The sequence below is a fragment of the Capsicum annuum genome, chromosome 12 (genome assembly GCF_002878395.1).
Source record: "Capsicum annuum cultivar UCD-10X-F1 chromosome 12, UCD10Xv1.1, whole genome shotgun sequence".
NCBI lineage: Eukaryota > Viridiplantae > Streptophyta > Magnoliopsida > Solanales > Solanaceae > Capsicum > Capsicum annuum.
In genome coordinates, this window is record NC_061122.1 from 218,419,218 (window position 1) to 218,445,021 (window position 25,804).

Consider the following 25,804-nt stretch of genomic DNA (forward strand, 5'->3'; position numbering starts at 1 on the left):
TGTGTAGGAGGAGCTGGGAGGACCTTCCAGGCATGACTAGTGAAAACCCTTGCTTTAATATCTAATGGATGAATTAATATGTAGTAGAATAAGACATTTCTTCCTTCACAGTTGAACAAAAGCTCAGATAACCCACACAGCAGCTTAACAGAACACGTTACAAAACGAAGCCGGAAAGGACAACACAGCAAATGCTCTACAACAAACTGACAACAGAAGACATACTCTACAACCCCCTTCTACTAACAACTAAAACTAAAATCAAACTCGCAATTCACTAAAGAGTAAAAAGCTTCTTTACATGGATGCCAAAAGATCGCGCATTTCTGAGACAGATGGGATGTTCTCGCTGGGGTATATCTTGGCTACAAGCTGAGCAAAACTGTCGTACTTGTCCAAGAACTCCTTCTGCAAGAATATGAACGTTGTAGGTAAACTTTCTATATGAAAAGTGAAGCAAAGGGAGATAGAGATCAACAAAAGTCGAGTCACAAAGTAAACTTCAAAGCAACTCAAAAATTGGACAAGATTTTACTATTCCAGGACAATGCAAAAAGAACTTAAGATGTCTCCATTGTACCACAGGTTCATTAATCATGATTTATGTTTATATAATACCAGTGTAACTCCTGCTTTGAAAATGGCAATATTCTATTCCTCCTCCAGGTCAGCTTACTGTCCCGGTCATCATATAGTGAGGACTTGAGGATCAAGTTCCTTATCATGATTTACGCTTATATAATACCAGTGTAACTCCTACTTTGAAAATGGCAATATTCTATCCCTCCTCCAGGCCAGCTCACTGTCCCGGTCATCATATAGCGAGGAGTTGAGGATCAAGTTCTTTAATAAGAGAACTCGGACAATCCAATGGCCAGAGGATTCCCCTGGACTGTCTCACCAGTTTTGCAACGTGAATCACACAAGGCACTATATAATTTATTTCTCATTGAGATTTCCAAGTGATTAATTTCAATATTCTGTCTACTGGATATACCTTGCATTTATCCCATAATGAAGGCAGCAACTCCTCTGAGGTTAGGTTCTTCTGCAATCTCTTATACATTGCAGTAATGGACTTATCCACCTACAGAAGCAAAGTTTGAGCATTTATCAGAACTCCCGAATTGTAAGACGTTTAAGTAACACATTTTTTAGATTAAAAAAACATAAGATCAATTGAGGACATTGACAGACTTACCCCAGATAAACTGGATTTTACCACCTTGCGGAGATCCATCTTTGACAGCCCAAGTTGGAATGGAATCTAAAATATTTGAATTGGCATAGATCATTAGCAACCGACGATCTATTTAACAAAGACAAGAACAACATAGCCAGTATATTCCCACCAACTGATGATCCATTCACGCAGTCAAATATGAAGCATTTTGCATTTAAAGTCAACAGAAACCTCAAGAAAGAGCAAATTATGAAACAAAAGAATTCTTTCACACTTCAAAAAAAAAGGAAAGGGAATGACCCAGCTACAACTAAGGGAACCAAAATTATAGCTCCATGTCAGCTTAAACTTTATCAATGTGAGCGATGCAAACTAAAGTTCCATCTATCGAAGAGAGAATAGAACTCTATCCCAGGATTAGTAATTTAATATCATGTAGTGGCTCAAATTTGTATCAACTTACTAACAAAGCAGGAAACTAATAAACAAGAAATATTGTCCTTGCACAAGGCAAATTAAGATACCCTTAAGTGGAGGGCAGACGCAAATTAAGATACCCTTAAGTGGAGGGCAGACAATAAATGCTGTAAGCTGAGGAGATGCTTAGAAGGAAAAAAAAAAAAGTAACCTAACCTCTTCAGGCTGGATTGTGTACATCAAATCCTCGATTCTTCGAACGAACTGGAAAAGTCGCTCAAATTGCTGCAGGGAGATAAAAGTTCTAAGGTATATCATCATCAGAAAGACTTGGACGTAAAGAAGTACTAGTAACAATAAAAGCAGAAAAGAAAACATTACAAAATCAAGAAGCAGAAATAGAGAAGCTTACATAGAATATAATCACATTGATATGGCGTGTGCAAGCTTGTTCATAAGATTCACTGGCTTCATGATAGAATTTTGCTAATGTCGGCACCATATTAGCCAGGTCATAAAGACTGCACAACTGCTTCGTCAGCACTCAAACTGATTTGATGGAATAGAATATGAAATTGAGTTCAAGAAGCAACATTAGAATGATACCTATTCTGAAATGCTGCATAGTTTTCTAAAAGCATAATGTCTTCATATTTTGGGTCCGCTTTTGCAATTTTATCCAAAGTAAGGAACATTGTAGTGACCTGCCAAACAATTTCCAGAAAAGCCACGCCACAACATTACATAAGGGAAAAAGTATTATCTGACAACGAGTAAAATTAAAATCATCACATAAGAGAGGAGAAATGAACTATAAAAAATTGGAAAACAAAGCAATCAACTACATAATAAACCATTTCAGCTGTCAGTATCTTCCATATTAAGTACTCTTCACATTTGTTTATTAAGAAACGAGTCAGGGATAAAACATAAAAGCACTTACAAACTTTGAGTACGCCTGGTCAACCAAATCCCTTGATTGTCCTTGAATGTACTGCTCCATACGGGTTGCAAGCGTGGCAAATCTACAATACCAAATGAAATGGTTGATTATTCCAGACAAAAAGATCAATTTGCAGTAGTCTGAAAGGAAAATAAGTAGCTTATCATATTTTGAAGTACTATTACCACAAGAACCACACAGCCCAGCAGTTGCCGATAAACTTCAAACATGAAGTTGCTAGAGGAAGTTCATAGAGCAAAAGGTAAAAAAGAAGCTAATTTATCATAAAAGAGGTAATGCAGAGATGGAAAGCGTGTGAAAGTGCATGAGTGGAAGGAAGAAAGCCCAACTGTCAGATACACTAACTGAATGAGGCGACGAACATCAAGTTGGAAATCCAATATAAAACTGGCACTGTCTAACTTTACTTGAAAAGAAAATTATCGGGTAATAGGAGAAAAAAAATAGCTGAGCAAATTGCAAGTTAAAAGTTGGAGGAATTGATTTCTTCAAGTAAAAGTAGTAATTTTATTGGTAATACAAATGTCAGTATGAAAATTGTGAAATCGGACTTGTTCCTTCAAACTGGGTAAACAATGTTCCCAAAGAAACAAACCCATACCATTGCCAACGTTAATGAAGGCCAATCCTTCAGTAAAGAAAATATGATATAAGAGCCCATATTCTAGCATGTCTAAACACGCTACTGATCAAAGTATCAGACCACACAAACTAGGAGGATAAGATTAAAAAACAAGCTTTAACTGCAAAGACACTAGTTAAACACATCCCTCTGACACCAAATGTACATGCTTAACCAATAACTTTACACCCTAAGTATGTCAAGCACTATTCAGATGCCCCCAAGTTGAACCATTTACCTACATATTTGACAGCAAACCTGTTCCTAAAGCTAAGGCGAGTATATAAAAGGACAAATGAAACTCAGTCCACCTTGGTATATATGACAAGACTCCCAACTGTCGAACATTTCGCTCATTTCTTTCAATTTGATGGCATGCTTCATTAACAAACTGCAATTGAAGAAAACAGAAAAGAGGGTGAATATCATCATTTACGAGTTCCAGAAGCATATATTGTGACAAGAACTCACCCTACTGAACTGCATTGAAATTCTAGATTCCAAGTCATCAAGCAAGATGCGCACAAATCCTGCAGCATCAGCCTTCTGACCTGAAATATAACGTTCGGTTATTCCATGCATTGATATGCAGCGCAAAGGATCAATCTTGTATGCCCAATCCACCACTGCATAAAAGTCTTCCTAAAACACGTGAAAAAGAAGAGAACTAGGTCAGATGTTTCGGACAGAATATGCAACCATCCAACTAACAATTATGCCTGTTAAGACCAGAATATTAAAACAATCAAACTACAAAACTACAAAAAAATTGATGCCAAAAAAGAGAAAAATACTAATGGAGAAAACCAAGTACAAGCACCATGAAGAATAGGTAAAACCTGCTTGCAAAAATCCAGCACTAGCTCCTCATGACAAAGAAAAATAAAATATGTACAGAAAGCAAATAACTGGGTTTATCAATGGCTGGCTCTACAGAACACAACTAGAGACGGTGATGCATCATAAAGGTCCGCCAAGTTCTACATAATAGTAGAGCAGATCATAGGCCTTTTGATTACAGAAACGAAATATTATGAAACTGTCTGCTGGACAATGCAAAACCAAATTTCTTGCTCTGACAGTGTAAAAGTTTGAACTCTATCAGGATGAGCACGGTTATAGCAGGTAATTGTTAATAATTACACATTCTACTGGATAAACAATCAAGCATGAAGGTGTGACACTGAACGTGTACATACACATAGATCACAGTAAGAGAATGACCAAATTAAAAAAAGACATCTACAACTAAGATCTGTATTTTATTCAGCATCTTGATCTGATACTAAAGCAAGTCTTCCCAGGGCCACATTTTCGCTTCAAGATAACATATTATTGTGACCATAATCAAACAAACAAGGCTATGTAAAGAGGAAATGTGTCATTACTTGTATTCCATCAAGTAAATCATGAAGTGATTCGTTCAGTGCCTCTAGCTCACCAGTGTTTTTACCTGCATAAGATAATAAAAGAGTAGTCCTTGAATGACCATAAATCGGGCTAGGCAAGAGAAGGAAAAAGGACAAAGCAGTACCAGCTTTGTTGTCATTCTCATCAATATCCATAATTCCCAAATCATCATAATTTGCATCATCCTCGTCATGAGCACTTTTATTGCCATTAGCAAGACCTCCTGGTGGAACGAGTGCAGGAACTTCAAAGCACATGAAGTGAGCAAAGAAAGAACTCTGCACTTAGGAAAAAGAAACAGAAAACATGATATTGGGAGTGAATTAGTGAAAGCAACATTTACCAATTTTTATGAAGAGCAACATGAATCAATTATACATATATATTCCAGAGAAAGAAGAAGAAGAGGAGCACCTCGTCTACAAGTAGAGGGATAAATATTGTCAGCATTTTCGCATATGCATCTGAAACTGTTGAAGTATCTGTACTATTCACATTTTGATTCGAACCCGTCGAGCCTTCAAGCCATACAGTTGGATTTCTTGACGCCTTTGTACTGGCACGAAGCTCATTTGCGAACTCCCGAGCCTGCAAAGTACGGCACACTTAAGTAATCATTAATTTAAACTTGAAATGTTCTTTATCAAGGATATATGATCCCGGAACTTGTTCCATTTTCAGCTCTGGAATTTGATCCAAGGAGAATCACGAGGCATTGACAATTAATAGGAATATTTCATCAGAAATGCTGATAAAACCAATAGAACAAGCATTGGAAACCACATACATTTATTAGACAAGAAGATGTACAAGATTCAACTCTCAATAGTCAATACATTCTCCTTTGAGCGATTTCATCTTGAATATGTCATTTTCTTCTCATCTGGTTTCCTACTGCTGCCATTTTATCTTTTACAGCTTGTTATTGCTTATAGTGAACAGCCTGCACTTTTTCTTTTTCTTTTTTTTTGACAATGGTAACAGACTGTATATAAATCATCAGCAATAAAGCTGGAAGCCAAAATTACATCATTGAATCTACATCCATAAGGGTAAAAACAATAGACTAACACTAAATCCTATCTCATCTTACAAGGATCCTAGGATGTCTACTATAGAAACAGGGTCATCTATATACTCCGAGCTACACCAGTAACAAAAACTCATAATGCAGCTCATCTTTAACTTTTGAAGAGAGCTATTGTTGCCTTCAAAACACCTAGAGTTCCTCTCTTTCCAAATGGTCCACCATATTACTGCCGGGACAATTCTCCATCTGTCTTTGTTAGTGCTGACCAGACTGCACTTCGATTTCTCATTTTTATAGAAGTCTGCCCCAATTTTACAATTTAGTCCAGCAACTGTCTAGCTATGATGGCATGTCATAAGTAGATCAAACTTGTTCAAAAGCAGGTTCACTTGGCAACTCTTTGATGCAAAGGACACTGAAGGTTTGAGATGAAGAAAACAGATATTCAAATAGTTTAGAAGTGCACAAACGCTGTAGTGAACATATAAGGGGCTATACGCAACCTACTCAGCAAGAAGTAGTAAAAGTATTTGTTGAAAGACATGAAACGACAATTGGATTGATATCAATAACTTTCTGACCTCCCGACGCAAAAGCAAATTAAGGGATGTACAATAAGCTTTTCTTAGAGGGCCCAAGCAATTCTTGTCAAGACTCTGTAAATAAAGGATAGCAAAAAAGACATCAGAAACTATTGAAATAAACAATAGTAAGTTAACCAAGAAACTGAATCAGTCCGACCTTCAGATGCTGCAAAAGACGAGCATATGTCCTGCACTTGTATCTCAGATCAGCATGGTCAGGCCTCTTCAATTGCCCTCGCTGTTTAATTCATACTATCAGCTGTCTATAGTAAATACTTACAAAAGAAAGATGACAATCAAGTAAAAGGTATAAGTGACAGCAGAAGAATACCTGAGAAAAATAACTCTTATCGCTTATCATAAAATCCACCAAACTGGTAAAATAGTTTCTCAAGAATTCAGATGCTCTTCGAACAAATGTAGTTTTTAACTTGTCAAGCTCTGCTCGTTTCTCCTTTACCTACAAGGATTCGAGAACATTTTCACAAGTAAAACTGAGTTCACACTTATACACACAAATTAGAGAAAATATCCACTGCCTATGTGAAATAGTTTATTTGAAACGAAGGATTACTTGGTTTCACTTCAACAAGCACATAAGATGTAACAATACGATTTCCATACTTCCCATCCATATATAGTAAAGATCATCAGCCCCAAAGAACCAACAAGATGTTTATCAATAAGAATTAGCTGGCGATGATGAAAAAGAGAAAGGAAGAGTTCCCTATCCATTTATAAAGCAAGGTCCATCAAGGCCAGTCACGTCACAATATACACAAGGAGAAAATTTGGCTATTAAGTCTCTTCAAGTTTCCAATTAGCAAAATGGCCTACCCTTTTCAAGTTTTCAATTAGCGAAATAACCTACTTCTATTTTCTCATTTATCGGATTGATAATCGATCTGTCTATATATAAGTCGGATCAATAATCGATCTGTCTATATATCAGACCTGTCGGATTGACAATCAATCTGTCTATATATCTGTCGGACAGATAATAGATCTGTCTCAAAAATGGGTCATCTCCCTAAATAAAAAAACTTATGGTCCATTTAGTTAAAAAATAGACTTAAAAGGTCTATTTAACAAAGAGTCCCATATACAAGTTACAAATACCATGTATTTGCAATAATTCAACCATTTTTTATTTCCCCAACCACCTGAGAAACAACAGTTATCCAAGACCGATCAGGCCAAAAGTTGCACTATGCTTTAACAAAAGAGCAGCCCGGTGCGCTATGTTCTAATATGTACATTTATCAGTATTAACATTTTGCACTCTATATGATGAAGCACAAAACTGGTGAAGAAATAACTAAAAGAATTAGAAAGATAGATAACCAAGTGGACATACAGCTCTCATGTTTGCATAGCTAGGATCCATATTAGGAGCTTCAAGACCACGTAAAGCATTAGTTAACCACTCACATGCCTCAATATTTTGAAGCATTCTTGCCTCGTCAAATGAACCACCTGTTAAAGACGCTGCATACTACAAAACAAGAATGAACAAGTAAAAGCATTAGTTTAGTTAAGGGTGTTCATTAACAAGTTTGGAGAGAGAGTGAGAGAGAGAGATAGAGAGAGACCTCAGAGGGTATACGCAATCTCTCAAGAAGCTTATCAAGCTCCTCAATCAATGCTTTGTTGTTAACTGACTGCATTTCTAGTTTGTTGTTGCGGCTCTCTATCTGCATAGAGAAAGGGTCAGCAGTGCACTAGCAAAGGAGGCCATTCATTCAATTAATAGACTGTCAGTGCTCTAATGCAATTGAATATTTGAATATGCATATGTAATGTAGCAAACTTAGTCTTACAGCAACTAGAACATGCAAACATAGAATTACCATCCCTTTTCCCTAGAAGCATATATACAGAAAAATCAGACTTCTAGACAACCAAATTTGGTTCAATTCGGGAAGGAAATGATATTATCTAGGTTTATCCATTGGTCATTGCATTGGAAAAATACTACAAAACTACATATCCAGATAGATCATAGAAGCACTAAGGACTATGTCAAACTAATTTTCACGTCCAAAAGATTCACAAGTTAAGAGCAAACATAGGCAGATCATATTATAATAGAGATAATACAAACCAGTGGACTAAGAAAGGCAAAACTTAACGTTCTGCTAATACTTGATAATAAACTATATAAGTGAAATGCTGAGATTCCTACTGATTCAATGTCTTCTCTCATGTGTCTTAGCTTTAAATTGAAAATGCCCAACCATTCATCCATATCTTCAACACAGCTGGTGGCTGCTTCAAGCCCCTGCAAGACCTGCAGAACAATTATTTTAGAGGCAGAAACATATTGCTCCATCGGGAAAAACATGGAATTCTCCCCTAGTCTGAGGAGGCAACAAATTAAGGGTTGAGCATATATCCAAGAACATACATATAAAAAATTGGAGGATTTGGAAGAAAAGCTGAATAAAATGGGTTCGCAAACAAGGCAAAGTTTTCTATGAACAACACTTTGTAGAAAAAAGGTTTGACAATGCAAGAGCTGCACAGCCTATTCAAGCAGAAGTATATCGGTTCTTAAAAAAAAGACATGAGCAACAGCTCCCTGGAAGAAAATAAACCAAAAGCTCCACTGAAACTGGTAATCAAAATAATAGGAACTCTTTTACCAAAATATTGACTGGTTACCTCATCAATTAATGGCTCGTTCTCCAAAATGGCATGCACATTCGCAGCTTCCAGAGCTTGAACCTCTCGCTTTAACCGCTCTGAGAATGCCTCGGCTTCACCAATACCCATTACATATCTGTAGGAAGTTGGAAAAACAAAATCAGGAGAAGGAACCAAAATATAACCTGGATAAATCAGGGACTTGAAACGAAAAACTACAAATAAACTAACCACAAAACCTCAAACTAGAGAACAGCTAACAAGAGAAAAAAGCTGAGGTCTATCACTGCTGCTACCTACTTCCTGGTGCTCTTTGACACAAATAACCAACACAGGTTTTCAACAAATTGTCAGTGTCTTCAGGTATTGACGGATGAGATGCTCATCAAGCAAAGATGGCAAGCCTACTTTCATAAACTTTTGAACAACTCGGAGAGACTCAGGGATTTCGGGTATTGTAGGAGCATTAAGGTTGAGGAGGTGATGCACGCAATTGGTATAATGAGAAGGGAAAGAGCGATCGGATCTGATGAGATTCTGGTGGAGTTTTGGAAGAGCACGGATAGGGCAAATATGATGTGGTTGACTGGTTTGTTTAATGTCATTTTTAAGATGGCTAAGATGCCCGAAGAATGGAGGTGGAGTACAAAGGTCCCGTTGTAGAAGAACAAGGGCAACATCCAAAATTGCAACAATTACAAGGGTATCAAATTATTAAGCCACACTATGAAAGTTTGGGAGAGAGTGGTGGAGTTGAGGGTGAGGAGGGGTGTTTCCATTTTCGAGAACCAGTTCGGATTTATGCTAGGGTGACCTATTACGGTAACCATCCATCTTTGTGAGGAGACTATAAAGAATGTATCTTGGGTCTAACTCAACCTCAAAAGTTAGCTTATGAGGGGAGGATTGTCCAAGTCCATATAAGGAGACCAATTACCCATCCTTTTTCCGATGTGGGATACTTAACAGTCCCCCACACGTCCAGGCCTCGTTAACTAGAGCGTGGACGATATAATATGGGGACTCAACATCGGTGAACAAAGATTTGGGATAGGTCTGGCTCTGATACCATGTAAAGAATGAATCTTGGGTCTAACTCAACCTCAAAAGCTAGCTTATGAAGGGAGGATTGTCCAAGTCCATATAAGGAGACCAATTACCCATCCCTTTTTCGGTGTGGGATACTTAACATTAATGGAGAAATATTGAGAAAGAAGAGCGACCTACATAGGGTGTTCATTGACCTTGAGAAGACTTGGGACAAAGTTCCGAGGGGCGTCCTTTGGAGATGTTTGGAGGCCAGATGGAGGGGCCAATGAGTTTATATTATCATTCGTTCTAGTTTGCCTTGGTGCTGAAAGAAATGACGCGGTGCATTCAAGATGAAGCTCCTTGGCATATGTTATTCGCGGATGACATAGTACTGATTGATGAAACGCGTAGCGGAGTTAATGATAGGTTGGAAGTATAGAGACAAAACACCGAAAGTTAAAGGGTTTAGGTTGAGCACAATCATGACAAAGTATTTGGAGTGTCGATTCAAAAAGAGGTTACATGAGGCAGGAGTAGAAGTGTGGCTAGACACACAGGTTATCACCAAGAGTGACAGCTTCAAGTATCTTGGCTCTATTATCTAGGGTAGTGGAGACATCGATGGTGATGTCACACATCGTATTAGTGCGGCGTGGATGAAGTGGAGGCTTGACTTTAGAGTCATGTGTGACAAGAAGATACCACTGAAAATTAAAGGTAAGTTTTACAGAGTGGTGGTTATTCCAACGTTGTATGGGGTGAGCTTTGGCCGTCAAAAACTCCCATATTCAAAATATGTAGTTGAGATGAGGATGTTGAAGTGAATGTGTAAGCATACTAGGTGCGACAGAATCAGGAATGCGGTTCTTCGAGATAAGGTGGAGTGGCCTCCGTGGTGGACAAGATGAGGGAGACAAGATTGAGATGGTTTGGACATGTGAAGAGGCGAGGTAAAGACGCCCCAGTGAGGAGGTATGAGAGATTGGATATAGTAGGTACGAGGTGGGTTAGAGGTAGGCCAAAAAAGTATTAGGGAGAGGTGACTAGACAGGACATGACGCAGATTACCGAAGACAATGACCTAGATAGGAGGATGTGGAGGATGCATATTAGAGTAGAAGGTTAGTCGGGTATGAGTGTTTCTTGCTCTAGCAGTTTTAGATGGTTGGTGTTTGTCGTGTACTAGTACCCACTAGTTATATCTATCATATGTTGTTGTTTATTGTGTTTTGATTATCGCACTATTTGTGGTTGATTATCGTTTATTTCTAGTAGACTTGCCATTGTTCCCATGTTAGTTGCTTTATGTTCTTCATTCTCTCTATGCTTTGTACCTAGATTTGCATACTTAAGCTGAGGATCTTTCGAAAACAACCGCTCTACGTACCCAAGGTATGCGTACACTTTACCCTCCTCAGACCTCACTTTAGAGATTTTACTGGGTATATTGTTGTTGTTATTTCAACTAAACCCGGAGGTTAAGTAAAGAAAACCTTTAAATCTTGTGGTCTTAAAACTTAAATGTGTGTGATGTACCAAAATGCCCTTTAACTCTTATGGTCATAAACATGTCATGTGCAATGTATGAATTAAGGAATTACTAAACATCGGAAGTGGCATTCTGTTTTAGACATAGTAAAAGGAAAATAAAACATTTTTTTAGTAAGGAAAAATACAACACACAAATTGGAACAGAGGGAGTAATGTGGTTGAATTCTAATAGGGATTAACATAGTTATCATTATCTAATGCACACTAAATTAATAATGTCCGTTGAAGTATTCATGTTATATGTACTATATGTTTAGGTAATATCTGGATTTGGTTCAAGCTCTTTTATTTTGGTTGAAACTAGAAATTTGTATTTTCTTTAAGTTGCATGCTTCAATTGAAGAGGCATACCCTTAGCTTCTAAATTATCGCTTAAGCCTCAGAAACGTTTTTAGTTTATGCTTTTCGCTCTCAAAAACACTGCTTACACCAGAGTTCATGTGAAATAGGTCTTTCTTACAGTTGTTAACAGTCCTAAAGCATATAACTGTTTCTGCAGGAGATATACTATCCATTATTATGCAATAGCCCTCACAAGTGTGCCAATGGCTTGTTAATGCAGCCATAAGTAGCTTACATTTTGAGCCAAAGCTAAGATAATCAAATTTCAAAACAAGAGAGAAAAAGAGGTCACATACGTGCCTAAAAGAGCCTCCATGTCTTCTTCCTCTGCTTGAGACACAAGTTCCCTTTCAACAGTTACTTTCATCTCACGTTCTTCCACAGCAGCACTGATAGGACCATCTTGGAGATTAGTATGTTGTTTGGTAAATGTTGGAGTATTTTCCTACAATACATTTATATGGATTAGAATTGCATAAAACTCATCAAGCACCAAATTTCATTTTAATTCCCATTGCGTTGAGTGTTGGGGATCTATACTGATATACCCTCTAAAGAAACATACAAAAGCAACTAGTTGTGAACAAATTTGTATTTCAAATTAACAAAAGCATGTGTTCACTGTGGATGCAAGCAGTGTGTATAAATATGCTCTTCGAAGGGCCTTTCTCTTTTCTTATTTTTTTTTCTGAAAAGTTATGCTTTTCGAAGGCTTTTGGAAATAGCCTCTTTTTTTTGGTGCAACCATGAAGTCCCTTTTATAATAGATAATTGGTGTCTTTTGTAGTTAACCATAGTTTTGTGTAGATTCCCTACTTTCTGCTATATGTCAAGCTTATATATGTGAGTGTTCCCATATTAATTAAAAAGAATTTGGTATACAGTTTGTATTTGGAAGTGTTTCCACATTAATAAAATTATTGCTTTATCCACACACACAATAAGATCATATGCTTTTCGAAGACAATATAACTAAAGAAGAAAAGGAAATGTAGGTGAATAATTTAATTCTGATGACTATTTGCTTTATCATCATGTGTTGCTGCTAGTGCGTCCATCTTCAGCTAATAGAAAGTAAATATGCATATTCAAAACGAGAACAAGAAAGATTCTGCCACTTATACATAGTTAGGAATTTCGTTACATGTCTATCCTAAATCAAAATATCTGGAGATAACACTGAAAAAAGGGCAGCCCGGTGCACTAAAGCTCCCGCTATGCGCAGGGTCCTTTAGTGCTCCGGGCTGCCTTTTTTTTTAGTGTTATCTCCTGATACTTTGATTTAGGAGATAACAATAAAGGTTACAAACTTAAAAGTTTGGAATTATAGGGGGCACTGCACAAGTGGCACGACACCAGCCAAGGTGACATGATTTAGCAACCGTTTCAATTTTGTTAGGAATATTTGAGATCTGCCTTTAAAGATTCAAACAACATCTGATTCATGGCACAAGAAGCAAGATTAGTAACATTACCAATATATGTTACTGGCAGCTTTACCAATATAAGTTACTGGCAAAAAAAAAAAAAAAAGAGGCAGCCCGGTGCACTAAAGCTACCGCTATGTGCGGTGTCCGGGGAAGGGCCCCACTACAAGGGTGTATCGTACGCAGCCTTACCTGCATTTCTGCCAGAGGCTGTTTCCAAGACTTGAATCAGTGACCTCCTGGTTACATGGCAGCAACTTTACCAGTTACTCCAAGGCTCCCCTTCAATATAAGTTACTGGCAGTTTTACTAATATAAGTTACCGGCAGCTTTATGAATATAGGTTACTGACCTCAGCAACAGGAGAGTACAATTGCAAATTTTATAAGATACAGGGATGACAAATAAGTTCATGCGCACAGGAAAAATTCATCTTGAATAAGAAACATTCACGGGGCTTATCTAGATGTGCTGTTAAGATGTTCAAAGCAAGTTGCAGAACTATGATATGCACCTTTGCCCAAAGAGCCATCTCCACCACATCAATGCCAACGACCTTGGGGAGACGACCCAAGACATCTTTACAGATGTTCAGAATGCAAAGCAATACACGGTTCCTACAACAATCAAGGAAAAAAAATCATGTCAGCATAAGAATTCAGATAAATAGACATAAAATTTTTGAAACAAACCTATCATCAACATTACGCATTGTCCACTGAGGTGGAGCGACACTTTGACTTCTGAGATTATCAAAGCCCTATATGAAAAAGTCATTCAGAATAAGTATCAAATATCTTTATTATAGGAGTAAGGACAATATAGTTCTTCAATGATATTACCAGCATAAATGTACACCCACTTGGATCATTAGTTACAACCTCCACCTTCGACATATGCTTAAGCTTGTACAATTTTGCAGGCTACATTGCAAACATAGCACAATTGTTAATGAAAACATGAAATTTTGACCCGATTTGCTTTAAATGAAAATCAATAGTCCAGTATGTTGATTTTGGGAGATCAAATTTGGTTTTCCAATGTTTTAAAATGCGAACGCACATGGCAAGGTGCTCAAATGTTACAGCAAGCAAATTGCTCAAGATGCCAAGTAGCTACTTCTCAATTTCTTGTAAATAATTAAATATGTTTACAGTAAAGAAAAGAAAGGAGTAAAATGAGATGCACCCAAGGGTGTGGCCTAGTGGTTCAATGAAGTTGGGATGAGCACCATGAGGTCTCAGGTTCAATTCTCAGCAGAGACAAACACTAGGTGTTTTTCTTCCCATTTGTTCTAGCCTTGGTGGACAGAGTTATCTGGTACCTATTGCTGGTGGGAGGTGGCAGGTATCCCGTGGATTTAGTTGAGGTGTGCGCAAGCTGGCCCGGACACCACGGTTATAAAAAAAAAAGGAGTAAAATGAGATGGAAGGAAAAATTCAGCTAATCATCTGCTTCAAATTAGGCGACTATTCTTAACAAAACAGAGTTACCCTCCCCCAATTAGTAGTAACTTCAAAGGTAAAACAAGAAAGAGAAATAAAAGGGCAGCCTGGTGCATTAAAGCTCCTGCTATGCACGGGGTCCGGGAAGGGCCGAACCACAAGGGTTTATTGTACGCAGCCTTACCCCACATTTCTGCAAGAGACTGTTTCCACAGCTTGGAACCCATGACCACCTGGTCACATGACAGCAACTTTACCCGTTAATCCAAGCCTCTCCCCCCACACAACCCCCCTACCCAACAAGTAAGAGAACTGATTGCCTGAAAACAAAGCATCAGTGGTAATGTTCTATGCTTCAGTTTCGCCTTTTTATAAGATTGGTCATATCTAGGACAACTCAGTAAAAATAAACACTCCTAACCAGTATTATATATCATTATGCACATTATAAAGGTTGAGTGAATAAACTGCCAAGTTACTGTGGCTATATTTTCATAACAATGAAGTCATAGCTGCAGTTTTTGTCCTTCAGATAACCCATAATGAAGTCAGAGGTTCATATTTACGTGGGTGGAAAACTACACTACATTATTTGGTTATAAGATCTAAGATTAGTGTCTGAACAGAAGAAAAAAGTTCTAGTAAAAGAGAATAAATCAGAAGTATTTACCTCAAGAACTCCTCCAGTGGAATATTTTAACACATGGAGAAAAGCTTTAGTGCGTTGACCTTTTGCTTTTGCTGCACAAACCATAAATCATGATACAAGGAACACCCAGAATGACCAACTCTGGTCGACAATTAAAAAGAAAAGAGAAAACTGGAAGTAGAAAACTAATTAATTCCAAAAAGCAATTACACGAACCCTTCTTTCGGTTAAAAGGCATTCCATTGTAGCAAATACAACAACAAAAATGAAAAATAACAACCTAAAGGATGCTGAAGTTCCCTTTTTATATCCATGAACAAATTGGGAATCAGATGCAAGACAAATTTAGAAAGCTCCATAAATATATAGAACGATGGAAAATGGCCAGCTCCTGTGTGACAGACTAGCAATCACACTCGTGCAAGTTGCACTAAGTCAACGAGCAATAAGCTCATATTGGCATCATTAGTTATGCTTACTCTAACAGAGTGACATTTGTTACTTCCATAAATGACACTTTGTACTCAGGTTTTGTTCAATCTTTTCAACAATACAAATTATTACAACACTAGTTAGTCTTATCCTTTCTTTTTTTCCCCTTTCTTTTTTCCCCTTTCTTTTTTAGCTTACCGAGGACATGACCCAAGATAGGAGGGTTTGGAGGTCGAGGATTCGAGTTATATAGTTTTGCATCTTGTCTCTCCTGCTGGTAGTATTAGTATTACTGCTCAGTACTTTTATTATTTCACTATTTCGTATTTTATCATTCTCAGTTTTCTAGTACTACTACTTGTCTTTTTATGCCTCTATTTTCTTAATATCTTCTTCTTGTTACTGCTTATGTCTTCATGAATGTTGTGTTTTTGCTTTCCATATACACTCTATCCTCTCCAGACCCCACTTGTGGGACTATATTGGATATATTGTTGTAAACTCAAACCCTCCAACCCAAAAGACAAATAGTTCCCTAACCCCCAATCTCATGGTTACTCTTCTCTTTCCTCTAAAAAGGTTAGCCACAACTAAAACATCTATAGCTTCCCTAAGCTAGCTAAGGCCTCTGCACATTAGCAGTACCTTACAAATCTTCTACATATCGTTCCAATTTTATCAGATACCCCTTTAGAGGCCTGAACTGGCTAAGGTCTTATTAAGCAAGCTCATTTCCATCTCTTGAAGCAACTCAACAAACTTGATTTCATCAAATTGAAACAGATCACTCAGCAAAACAGCAGAATCTCCTCAACTTTACTTAATTAATTTAACCGAGATAAGTTTCCATATCCAGCGCATAGCGGGAGCTTTAGTGCACCAGGCTGCCCTTTTTTCTTTTTAAGTTTCCATATCCAATGTTTTGGATGGCCAAAGGCGACAAAGCTCTGCCTAGCCGCTCGCCTTTTTGAGGTGCCGCGACAATTAATACCAAAAAATTAAAATATTTAATTGCATATATAAATAATCCAAATCTGCAATAATATATTAGCAAATATTTCAATTTAAACAACAACATACCCAGCGTATTCCCACAAAGTGGGGTCTGGGGAGGGTAAAGTGTAAGCAGGCCATACCACTACCACAAATGAAAATATTTCAATTCAAAAACTTAAAATAGATAGTAGATGCTACAAGTCGGTGGAGTTGTGCAGTTGTCGAAGTCTTGCAGTCGCACTCGCAGTAGTGGTAGGCTCGCAGCAGTCCAGAAGACATATGGAAATAAACCCTAAAATTACATTTTATCTTTAAAGCCCTAATTTATTTATTTTTTAAAAAAAAAAAAAGGTGTCGCCTTTCTCGCCATGGCGTCACCTTTCGAAGGTGCCATCGCCATGAAGGCAGATGGCGACATAGGCTCGCCTCGCCTTGCCTCTCGCCATTGGCGACGTGGCGATCGCCATTCACAACACTGTCCATATCCATTCCGATACTAAACGAACTGTCACTTTAGTTAACTAAATCTGGACAATAACATAAATTGCTTACTGGAAATGATGAGAACTCATTTCTATCTCTTGAAGCAACTCAACAAACTAAATTTCATCAAATTGAGACAGATCAAACAGATATATAAGTAGAAACAACAGAATCACCCAACAACTTTACTTCACATAAATCAACACATAGTAAGTTTCCGCATCCATTGCATTCAATTCTAACACATTTTATTATTACTAAAGCAAGTAAACTAAATCTGAACAATAACATAGGTTACATACTGGAAATGGTGAGAACTCATTTACAGCTCTTGAAGCAACTCAATAAACTCAATTTCATTAAATTGAAACAGATCACGCAATAAACAAATAGAAACAACAGAATCACACAATTTTACTTTGTTTAAATCAACATACTAAGTTTCACATCCATCCCATTCAATTCTAACACATTGCAGTATTATACAAAATAACCTTTCCATATAGAAGTAGAACTTAACCATGGAATTAGCCGAGGTGCAAGCTGGACCGGACACCATGGTTATAAAAAAAAAATAAGGTAGATTACGTACTAGAAATGACGAGAACTCAGGATTTAACATTTCTAGCTCATGAAACAACTCAACAAACTTTATTTCAGCAAATTTAAAAAGATTCATGCAGTAATACAACTATAAAAAACATAATCACTCAACTTTACATAAATCAACAGAGTAAATTTCCATATCCATTCCGATGCTAAGCAAACTGTTTATTTAAACAATCACACAGATTTACGTACTGGAAATGGCGAGAACACTGGGTTAGCAGTGTGGCTACGACCTAATTGCCAGTTTTAGCCCAGATCCCACGGCTTTTAGCAACTCTAATTGACATAACAATCTTCTGTTCAGTGCTTTCTAATGCTGCCTCACAAGCTCTTCTTAGTTCCTCGTTATCAGTACTCAATTTCATCAAATTGAAACAAATCACAAGTAGAAACAACTGATTCTCACAACTTCACTCTACATAAAAGCAACACCGAGTAAGTTTCCATATCCAATTCCAACGCAATTCATAATTATACTAAATAAATTAAAAATTGCGAGAGAACTCATTTTGCTCTTGAAGCAACTCAACAAACACGAGTTCATCAAACTGAAACATATCACGGCAGTAATACAACTACAAGTATAAACAACATAATCTCTCGACTCTACTTGATTAATTCAACCGAGTAATTTTCCATATTTCTATTCTGATACTAAATTAACTGTCAATTTAAAAATAGAAATAAACTAAATGAATGGGGAGAACTCATTTCTTGCTCTTGAAGCAACTCAACAAACTTAATTTCACCAAACTGAAACAGATCATACAGTAATAAAAGTAAAATCATCCAAATTTACTTTATTAGTAGAGAATAAAAAGCATATCGATTACGTACTTGAAATAGCAAGAAGTTGAGGTTTAGCAGTACGACTACGACCCTAATTTAACATCTTCACCCGTTGAAGCAACTCAACAAATTTGACTTCATCAAAGTGAAACGGATCACACAGTTATACAACTATAAACAACAGAATCAACCAACTTTACTTTTTTATTAGAGAACAATCACATAGAATTACGTACTGAAAATGGTGATAACTCGGGGTTTAGCAGTATGACTACGACCTAATTCGCCAGTTCTACCCCAGATCCCACGGCTTTTTGCAACTCTAATTGGCATCACGATCTTCTGTTTAGTGCTTTCTAAAGCCACCTCATAAGCTCTTCTAGCACATTTCATAATTCTACCAGATAAACTAGAAATGGTGAGAACTCATTTCTAGCTGTTGAAGCAACTCAACAAACTAAATTTCATCAAATTGAAACAGATCATGAAGCAACACATAGTATAAACAACAGAATCTCCCAAATTTACTTTATTAATTCAACCGAGTACTTTTCCATATTTCTATTCCGACACTAAATTAACTGTCTATTTAAAACCAGAAGTGAACTAAATCTGGATAGATTACGTACTGCAAATAGCGAGAACTCATCTCTAGTTCTTGAAGCAACTCAACAAACTCAATTTCATCAAATCGGACAAATCACGCTAATACAAGTATAAACAACAGAATTTAACCGAGTAATTTTCCATATTTCTATTCCAATACTAAATAGAACTCTCCATTTAAAACTAGAAATTAACTAAATGAAATGGCAAGAACTCATTTTTCAGCTTTTCAACCATCTCAAATAACTCAATTTCATCAAATTGAAACAGATCACAGAGTAACACAACTATAATCAACAAAATCATCCAACCTTACTTTATTATCCACGAAGAATAAGCATAGAATTAGTATTTTGCAACTGCTGAAGCAACTAAACAAACTCAATTTCATCAAATTGAAACAGATCACACAGTAACACAACTATAATCAACAAAATATCCAAACTTTACTGTACTATTCACGAAGAATAAGCATATGAATTACTTACTGGAAATGGCGATAACTCAAGGTTTAGCAGTATGACTGCGACCTAATTTGCCAGACTTAGCCCAGATCCCAAGGCTTTTAGCGACTCTAATACACATATCCATCTTCTGCTTAGTACTTTCTAATGCCTCAATTCCTCATCATCCGCACTCGATTTTGCCATTTTTTTTACTCTACAAAGTTGAACGTGTTTATTTCGCCATTTCCAATTTTCCATATCCATTCCGATTCAATTCTAACATATCTACGTAATCATACTAACTAAACTGTCTATTAAAACTAGAGTTTTACTAAATCACTTATTTCTAGCTGTTGAAGCAGCTCAACAAACTCAATTTCATCAAATTGAAACAGATCACAGAGTAACACAACTATAATCAACAAAATCATCCAACCTTACTTTATTATCCACGAAGAATAAGCATAGAATTAGTATTTTGCAACTGCTGAAGCAACTAAACAAACTCAATTTCATCAAATTGAAACAGATCACACAGTAACACAACTATAATCAACAAAATATCCAAACTTGACTGTACTATTCACGAAGAATAAGCATATGAATTACTTACTGGAAATGGCGATAACTCAAGGTTTAGCAGTATGACTGCGACCTAATTTGCCAGACTTAGCCCAGATCCCAAGGCTTTTAGCGACTCTAATACACATATCCATCTTCTGCTTAGTACTTTCTAATGCCTCAATTCCTCATCATCCGCACTCGATTTTGCCATTTTTTTTACTCTACAAAGTTGAACGTGTTTATTTCGCCATTTCCAATTTTCCATATCCATTCCGATTCAATTCTAACATATCTACGTAATCATACTAACTAAACTGTCTATTAAAACTAGAGTTTTACTAAATCACTTATTTCTAGCTGTTGAAGCAGCTCAACAAACTCAAATTCATCGAATTGAAACAGATCACACAGTAACACAACTATAATCAACAAAATCATCCAAACTTGACTATACAATTCACGAAGAATAAACATAGAATTGCTTACTGGAAATGGCGATAACTCGAGGTTTAGCAGTATGACTGCGACCTAATTTGCCAGTCTTAGCCCAGATCCCGCGGCTTTTAGCAACTCTAATACACATAACTATCTTCTGTTTAGTGCTTTCTAATGCCGCTTCACATGCTCTTTTCAACTCCTCATCATCCGCACTCGATTTCGCCATTTCCGCTTTGCTCTCTCTGTATATTTGAGAGATTTCCTGGTTCTCGCCCTCTGTATAATTGTTTTATTTACTTGTAAAAACAGTTTACAGGTAGAAAAGTTGTGGGACAGTCTTTCCTCCCTTTTTCCTAGGAAAATGTTAAATGTGTAATAGTCCAATCTTTTTCTCCTCCAACTATTTTTCCTTCTAATGCACTAGTCAAATTTAAATGGATTAAAATTTAGTAAAAATAACATAAATTTCAATGTTTTTGAAGTTCATTATTACTTATTCCAATTCTTTCTAATACTATTAAAAATATTTAATTAATTTATACAGATACATTACATTTTTAGATGCATAATTTAATTTTACACAAACGTTCTTTCAGCATATTCTTTCGAATATATGCATCACATAATTTTATACGAGTACATCGCATTCTTCTATAAAGTATCCAAGCTTTTAATTGAGAAAGTAAAGTCAGGCATATATGTAATTATTTAATATGATTGTGACTCTAAATAGTTATGACAACTTAAATTAGTGGTGTGATGTAATTTTTACTCAGATCCTTTGTATTTGTCTGTCCGATTTTTTATTTAATTTTTTTATAAAAAAAATTACTTATAACTTTTTAATTTTTACTTTTCATAGTTTGGTACATTTTACATGCATTTAATATAAGATTATGTGATTTAAAAGAAGCTGTCTTTATTTTCTTAAATTCGTATCAAATCAAATTCTAACAAACAAACTAAAACGAATAAAGTGATTCATTTTGCTTTTTTTTAATCATAGTGTCTAACCTAATTTGTCTGCAGCTCAACTAATTTCAGCGACTACTCAGAGCAAGTAACTTTATCCATCAACACTTAGATTAATGAAAGAAAATCTCCGAGTACTTTTGTTATTCATGATATTTTATAAGATTTTTGCATATTGCTAATTAAATAATTAAATTTATTTAAAGTTTTCTTTTTATAATCGTGATATTCGAATCATTATTTAAACTTTTTTAATCTCTTTTTAAATATTCTACTCTATTTTTATTTTAAGTTTTCCATGCAATGTCCAGTGTTTACATTGAAACCTCAATTCATTTGAATCACGCACTTCAAAATTTATTTTGAAGGTGGCGCTTCCAACATGACTTTCTCCACACCCATTATAAAGTAAGATTATATATAATTTTATTTGTAGACCATTCTTTTTAAAATCTTTTACATAATTCCTTGATGAATTTAGTAGGACTCACAATATAGCGTAGTCAACTAACCTCTTTCTAATAAATTTATTTGGGTGAAAATCATTTCCCCCTTAATTTTATTTTAAAAATCAAACTCCCTCCTCAACTTTAAACAATAAGTATTCTCTTCCCTTTTTTCCTGCTTGTCTTTTTTAAATACATATTTTACCCTTACACTATTAATCTTTATTTTTCTTTACCTTTTTAAAATTATTATATTTTTTATTTTTAATATATATAGTAAATTTTTGTAAATAAAAAGAAAATTATTTTCTGAATAAAAAAAAGTGAGAAACATATATTAAGTGTATAAGTTAGTGATGTTCTAAATGAAATAAATGACCATGATATGAAAATTTATTTATTAATAATAATTAAAATTGTAATATCTATTTATACTAGTGAAAATAACAAATAAAAATAATTTTATAAATATATTCCAATGCATGTAATATAATAGCATATAACAAAAATGGAGATATATTTTATACTAAATTAATTCAAAAGCTTACTTATATTATAAATATATACTTCCTTGTTCACTTTTACTTGTCACTATTTTGCTTTTTGAGGTTAACCTGCATGAACTTTGACCAACATTTTAAGATGTATAATTTAATATTTAAATTTAAAATTTAGATGATCAGAAAATATATGAAAAATGCTATAAGTTGCAATCCTTCTTCATATTAATAAAATGAAAAAATATATCTTAAAATATTTGTCAAAATTTATGTAGGTTGACCTGGAAAACAAAAAGTGACAAATAAAAAAGAACCTGGAGAGTATATCGAAACTCGTGTGTGTGTGTGTGTATATATATATATATACACACACACACACACTTAATGCATGTAAAATAAGAGATAAGGTACAAGGTACCCCTAAACTATTTCTGAAGTTGTTATGACACACTTAAACTTTAAGTGGGATCTATTACCACCTAAACTCATTTTTGCTGATATGATCGTCAAGTATCAAAATATTTTTGTACTTCTTTTGGGGGAGACGAAAAATACTTGTGCGTTATCTAAATAAAAAAAAATCACAAAAAATAACATTAACTTTTGTGACAAGTTCATTAGAAAGGTTAAACTAAAAAATTTAAATAAAAATGTATAAATACTTGACTAAAACAAATAATGTATACTATAAGAAGATATTGCTAATGCCAAGGTTAAAATAGACATTGTCAAGATAAAAGGGGGGAGAATGCTTATTATTCAAAGTAGAGGGGGAGTTTGATTTTAAAGTAAAATTGAGACGGGGAAATGATTTTCACCCAAATTTATTTATACCGTAAAACCTTTTTATAATAGCTATGGGTAGTCGACTCACTTCTTTCTAATGAGTTTATATTATATACTAGTTTAACTACACGTGTCTCGCATGTGTAACATTTGATTTTTTCAAGTTAAATGATTTTATCTATTGCGAAGATTTTTAATAAAGTGTAAAAGTTTAGATCACTTTTCAAATATTCTTCATACTTTAATATAATAATGTAAACATAAACATATATTTTAGTGTAAGCACATATATATTTTACCACTAAAAGTTTTTACTGGTTGATGGATCATCACTTCTGCGTTGTCACGCAATACTTCTTTCCCTTGCTGCCAAGGGCTAAGAGAGATACATCAGTTCGAACCATATTTGTGATATGATTATTTTTTTCTTCTATATTTAAAATATTTCCTTGTTTTTAAAGTGATTTTTTTTCTACATTTAACATCTTTCCTTGTTTTCAAGGTCAAATCTTTACAAAATCATTGATTATATTCTTATTACGTACTTAAATTTTTTTATTTTTTATTTTGGTTTCCCATCCGGTGTTCGATACCCGCATTGGAATCCGACTAATTCAAATTCGTGCCGGGTAGGGCCTCATTCGGGGGATAACGCTCCCTACCAAGGATTTTTTCATACCCAGGGCTCGAACCCAAGACCTCTGGTTAAGGGAGGAGTAGCCCAAAAATTTTAAAAATTTGATAGTTCTTAATTATTCTTATTCTAACGCTTTATGTTTATTTGTAGATTTTTCAATATTTTTTAAAATCAAATTTAGTTAATTAAGAATTCTTAAAGTAATGAAAAAAATATCAGTTGTTATTAATTGTGGTGACTTTTGATAAGAAAAAGTTTTACCATAAATATATTTAATTAATTTTTAACTCTTAAATATTAGGAAAATAGTGAAAAAATGATTTTGTCTAAAATAAAATTTTTTAATGAAGGGCAAAAAATTCAAATGATAATTTTAAGGGCCTTCACACTTAAAATGAAACCTTTTTATAATAGCTAGTTTCCAAGCAACATGCCAACATCTTATCTTAATATGACAATAGCTAAATTTATTAGACATTGATTTTTCATATTATATATTCCCATAATAAGTTCTGTTATAACCAAAAAAGAAATATTGAAATAAAGGAGAGTTTTGGAATAACTGGTAAAGTTATTGTTATGTGATCAGGAGGGGTCAGGGATTCAAATCTTAGAAACAACCTCGAGTAGAATACAAGGTAAGATTGTGTATAATAGATCATTGTAGTCGGACTCTCTCACGAATCCTGTGCATGACAAAAGTTTTAGTACATCTAGCTGTTTTTTTCTTTTTTAAACGACATGATAGAGAAATTTTGTATTACATCTGACTTCATAGGAATGATTGTGCAAATAGTTGAAAATACTTTTTCTAATTAGTATTTCCATTTTACTTTGTTAGTAATTTTTACTGGCTATTTATACTCTTCCCAATCACCAGGAGGCTTAAATTTGTGATTTTTTTATTTTTTTTCTGAAACTCACTTTTCCTATGCGAAGTATGTAGATAAATGATTATCTGACGATGAGTCAGGAATATTTATATTTCTACTAAATAAGATATATTAAACTCAAGATTCATCTAGAGCAACTTACTTTATTCTTATTTTTGTTTGAGATTATTTTTTTCTCATAAATAACCTGATTTGAACTAGAATTGCATATTCGTAAGCAAGAGTATTCTTTATTCATTTGTAATTTGGTGGGGCTGTGTTTATAAATGATGTTTTTCGTTGTTATAAATTTGTATTCGATTCTCATTAAGACAAGTATCATCCATCTATTTTGTTTTTCTGTAATTTTTTCTTTTTCATATGTTAGAGCGAAAAAAATTCTTACTTGTCAGATTTATGAAAAGTGATCTGAACCTCTCACAAATACTCTCCAAAAAAGTTATATTGTCCATTTCAAAATACTTGACACCTTTACCGTTTATTTCTCAGTAAATAAAAGTGAACTCATATATGGTTATGTTTAATAAATTGTAAAATATTATTCAGTTGATGGTAGCTTTAATTAAAACAATAGACTATCTGATAGCCTAGCAAGACGAGCCATCTCTACTGCACAACCATCCAATATATCTGCTAGTTATGCAGCCTCGAATGCTGTTACTTTTTGGTCGCCTCCTCCAGATGTGATGGACGTTTTGAATGTGGATAAAGAGGAGGCTTTGCTACTAGACGCATTACATATTTCTAGTACTACTATGTTAGGAATTGTTCGATGGCCTGTAAATATTGCACAATGTGTAGATAGTATGATGACAATGCTATCGAATCACTCTCTATAGTGTTTTGTGATAATGCTAATATAATATAATATAAGTATCCTAGTTAAAAAAAAACGAAGCCCTAGG

The 25,804-nt window shown here is 35.1% G+C and overlaps 1 protein-coding gene across 3 annotated transcripts; it reads right to left on the bottom strand.

Moving 5' to 3' along the window:
• Nucleotides 1-37: 37 nt before the first annotated feature.
• On the bottom strand, nt 38-21,030 carry LOC107850786 (exocyst complex component SEC3A). 3 transcript variants are annotated; one of them, XM_016695541.2, is made up of 25 exons: nt 20,714-21,030; nt 15,324-15,394; nt 14,051-14,131; nt 13,901-13,968; nt 13,723-13,825; nt 12,078-12,226; nt 8,875-8,992; nt 8,396-8,500; nt 7,803-7,904; nt 7,568-7,705; nt 6,542-6,670; nt 6,368-6,448; nt 6,208-6,282; nt 5,011-5,184; nt 4,721-4,874; nt 4,575-4,639; nt 3,658-3,828; nt 3,498-3,577; nt 2,544-2,625; nt 2,207-2,304; nt 2,013-2,121; nt 1,817-1,885; nt 1,202-1,267; nt 998-1,087; nt 38-408 (listed from the first exon to the last, which is right to left on the bottom strand). In XM_016695541.2, exons 1-25 carry the CDS (start codon nt 20,889-20,891, stop codon nt 298-300), a joined length of 2,667 nt encoding a protein of 888 aa, XP_016551027.2. In that variant the 5' UTR covers nt 20,892-21,030; the 3' UTR covers nt 38-297. The 3 variants fall into 3 exon arrangements, with proteins under 3 accessions (XP_016551027.2, XP_016551028.2, XP_047256937.1); XM_016695542.2 differs by lacking the exon at nt 20,714-21,030 and adding an exon at nt 19,706-19,932; XM_047400981.1 differs by lacking the exon at nt 20,714-21,030 and adding an exon at nt 18,015-18,085.
• Nucleotides 21,031-25,804: the final 4,774 nt, after the last annotated feature.

Excerpts from the sequence above, each read along its gene's own strand:
- LOC107850786 (XM_016695541.2), bottom strand. The coding sequence starts at position 20,891 with ATGGCGAAATCGAGTGCGGATGATGAGGAGTTGAAAAGAGCATGTGAA. Across the intron at positions 1,886-2,012 it reads TCAATGTGATTATATTCTAT|CAATTTGAGCGACTTTTCCA; the intron begins GTAAGCTTCTCT and ends ATCTCCCTGCAG. Across the intron at positions 409-997 it reads CATTATGGGATAAATGCAAG|AAGGAGTTCTTGGACAAGTA; the intron begins GTATATCCAGTA and ends ATATTCTTGCAG.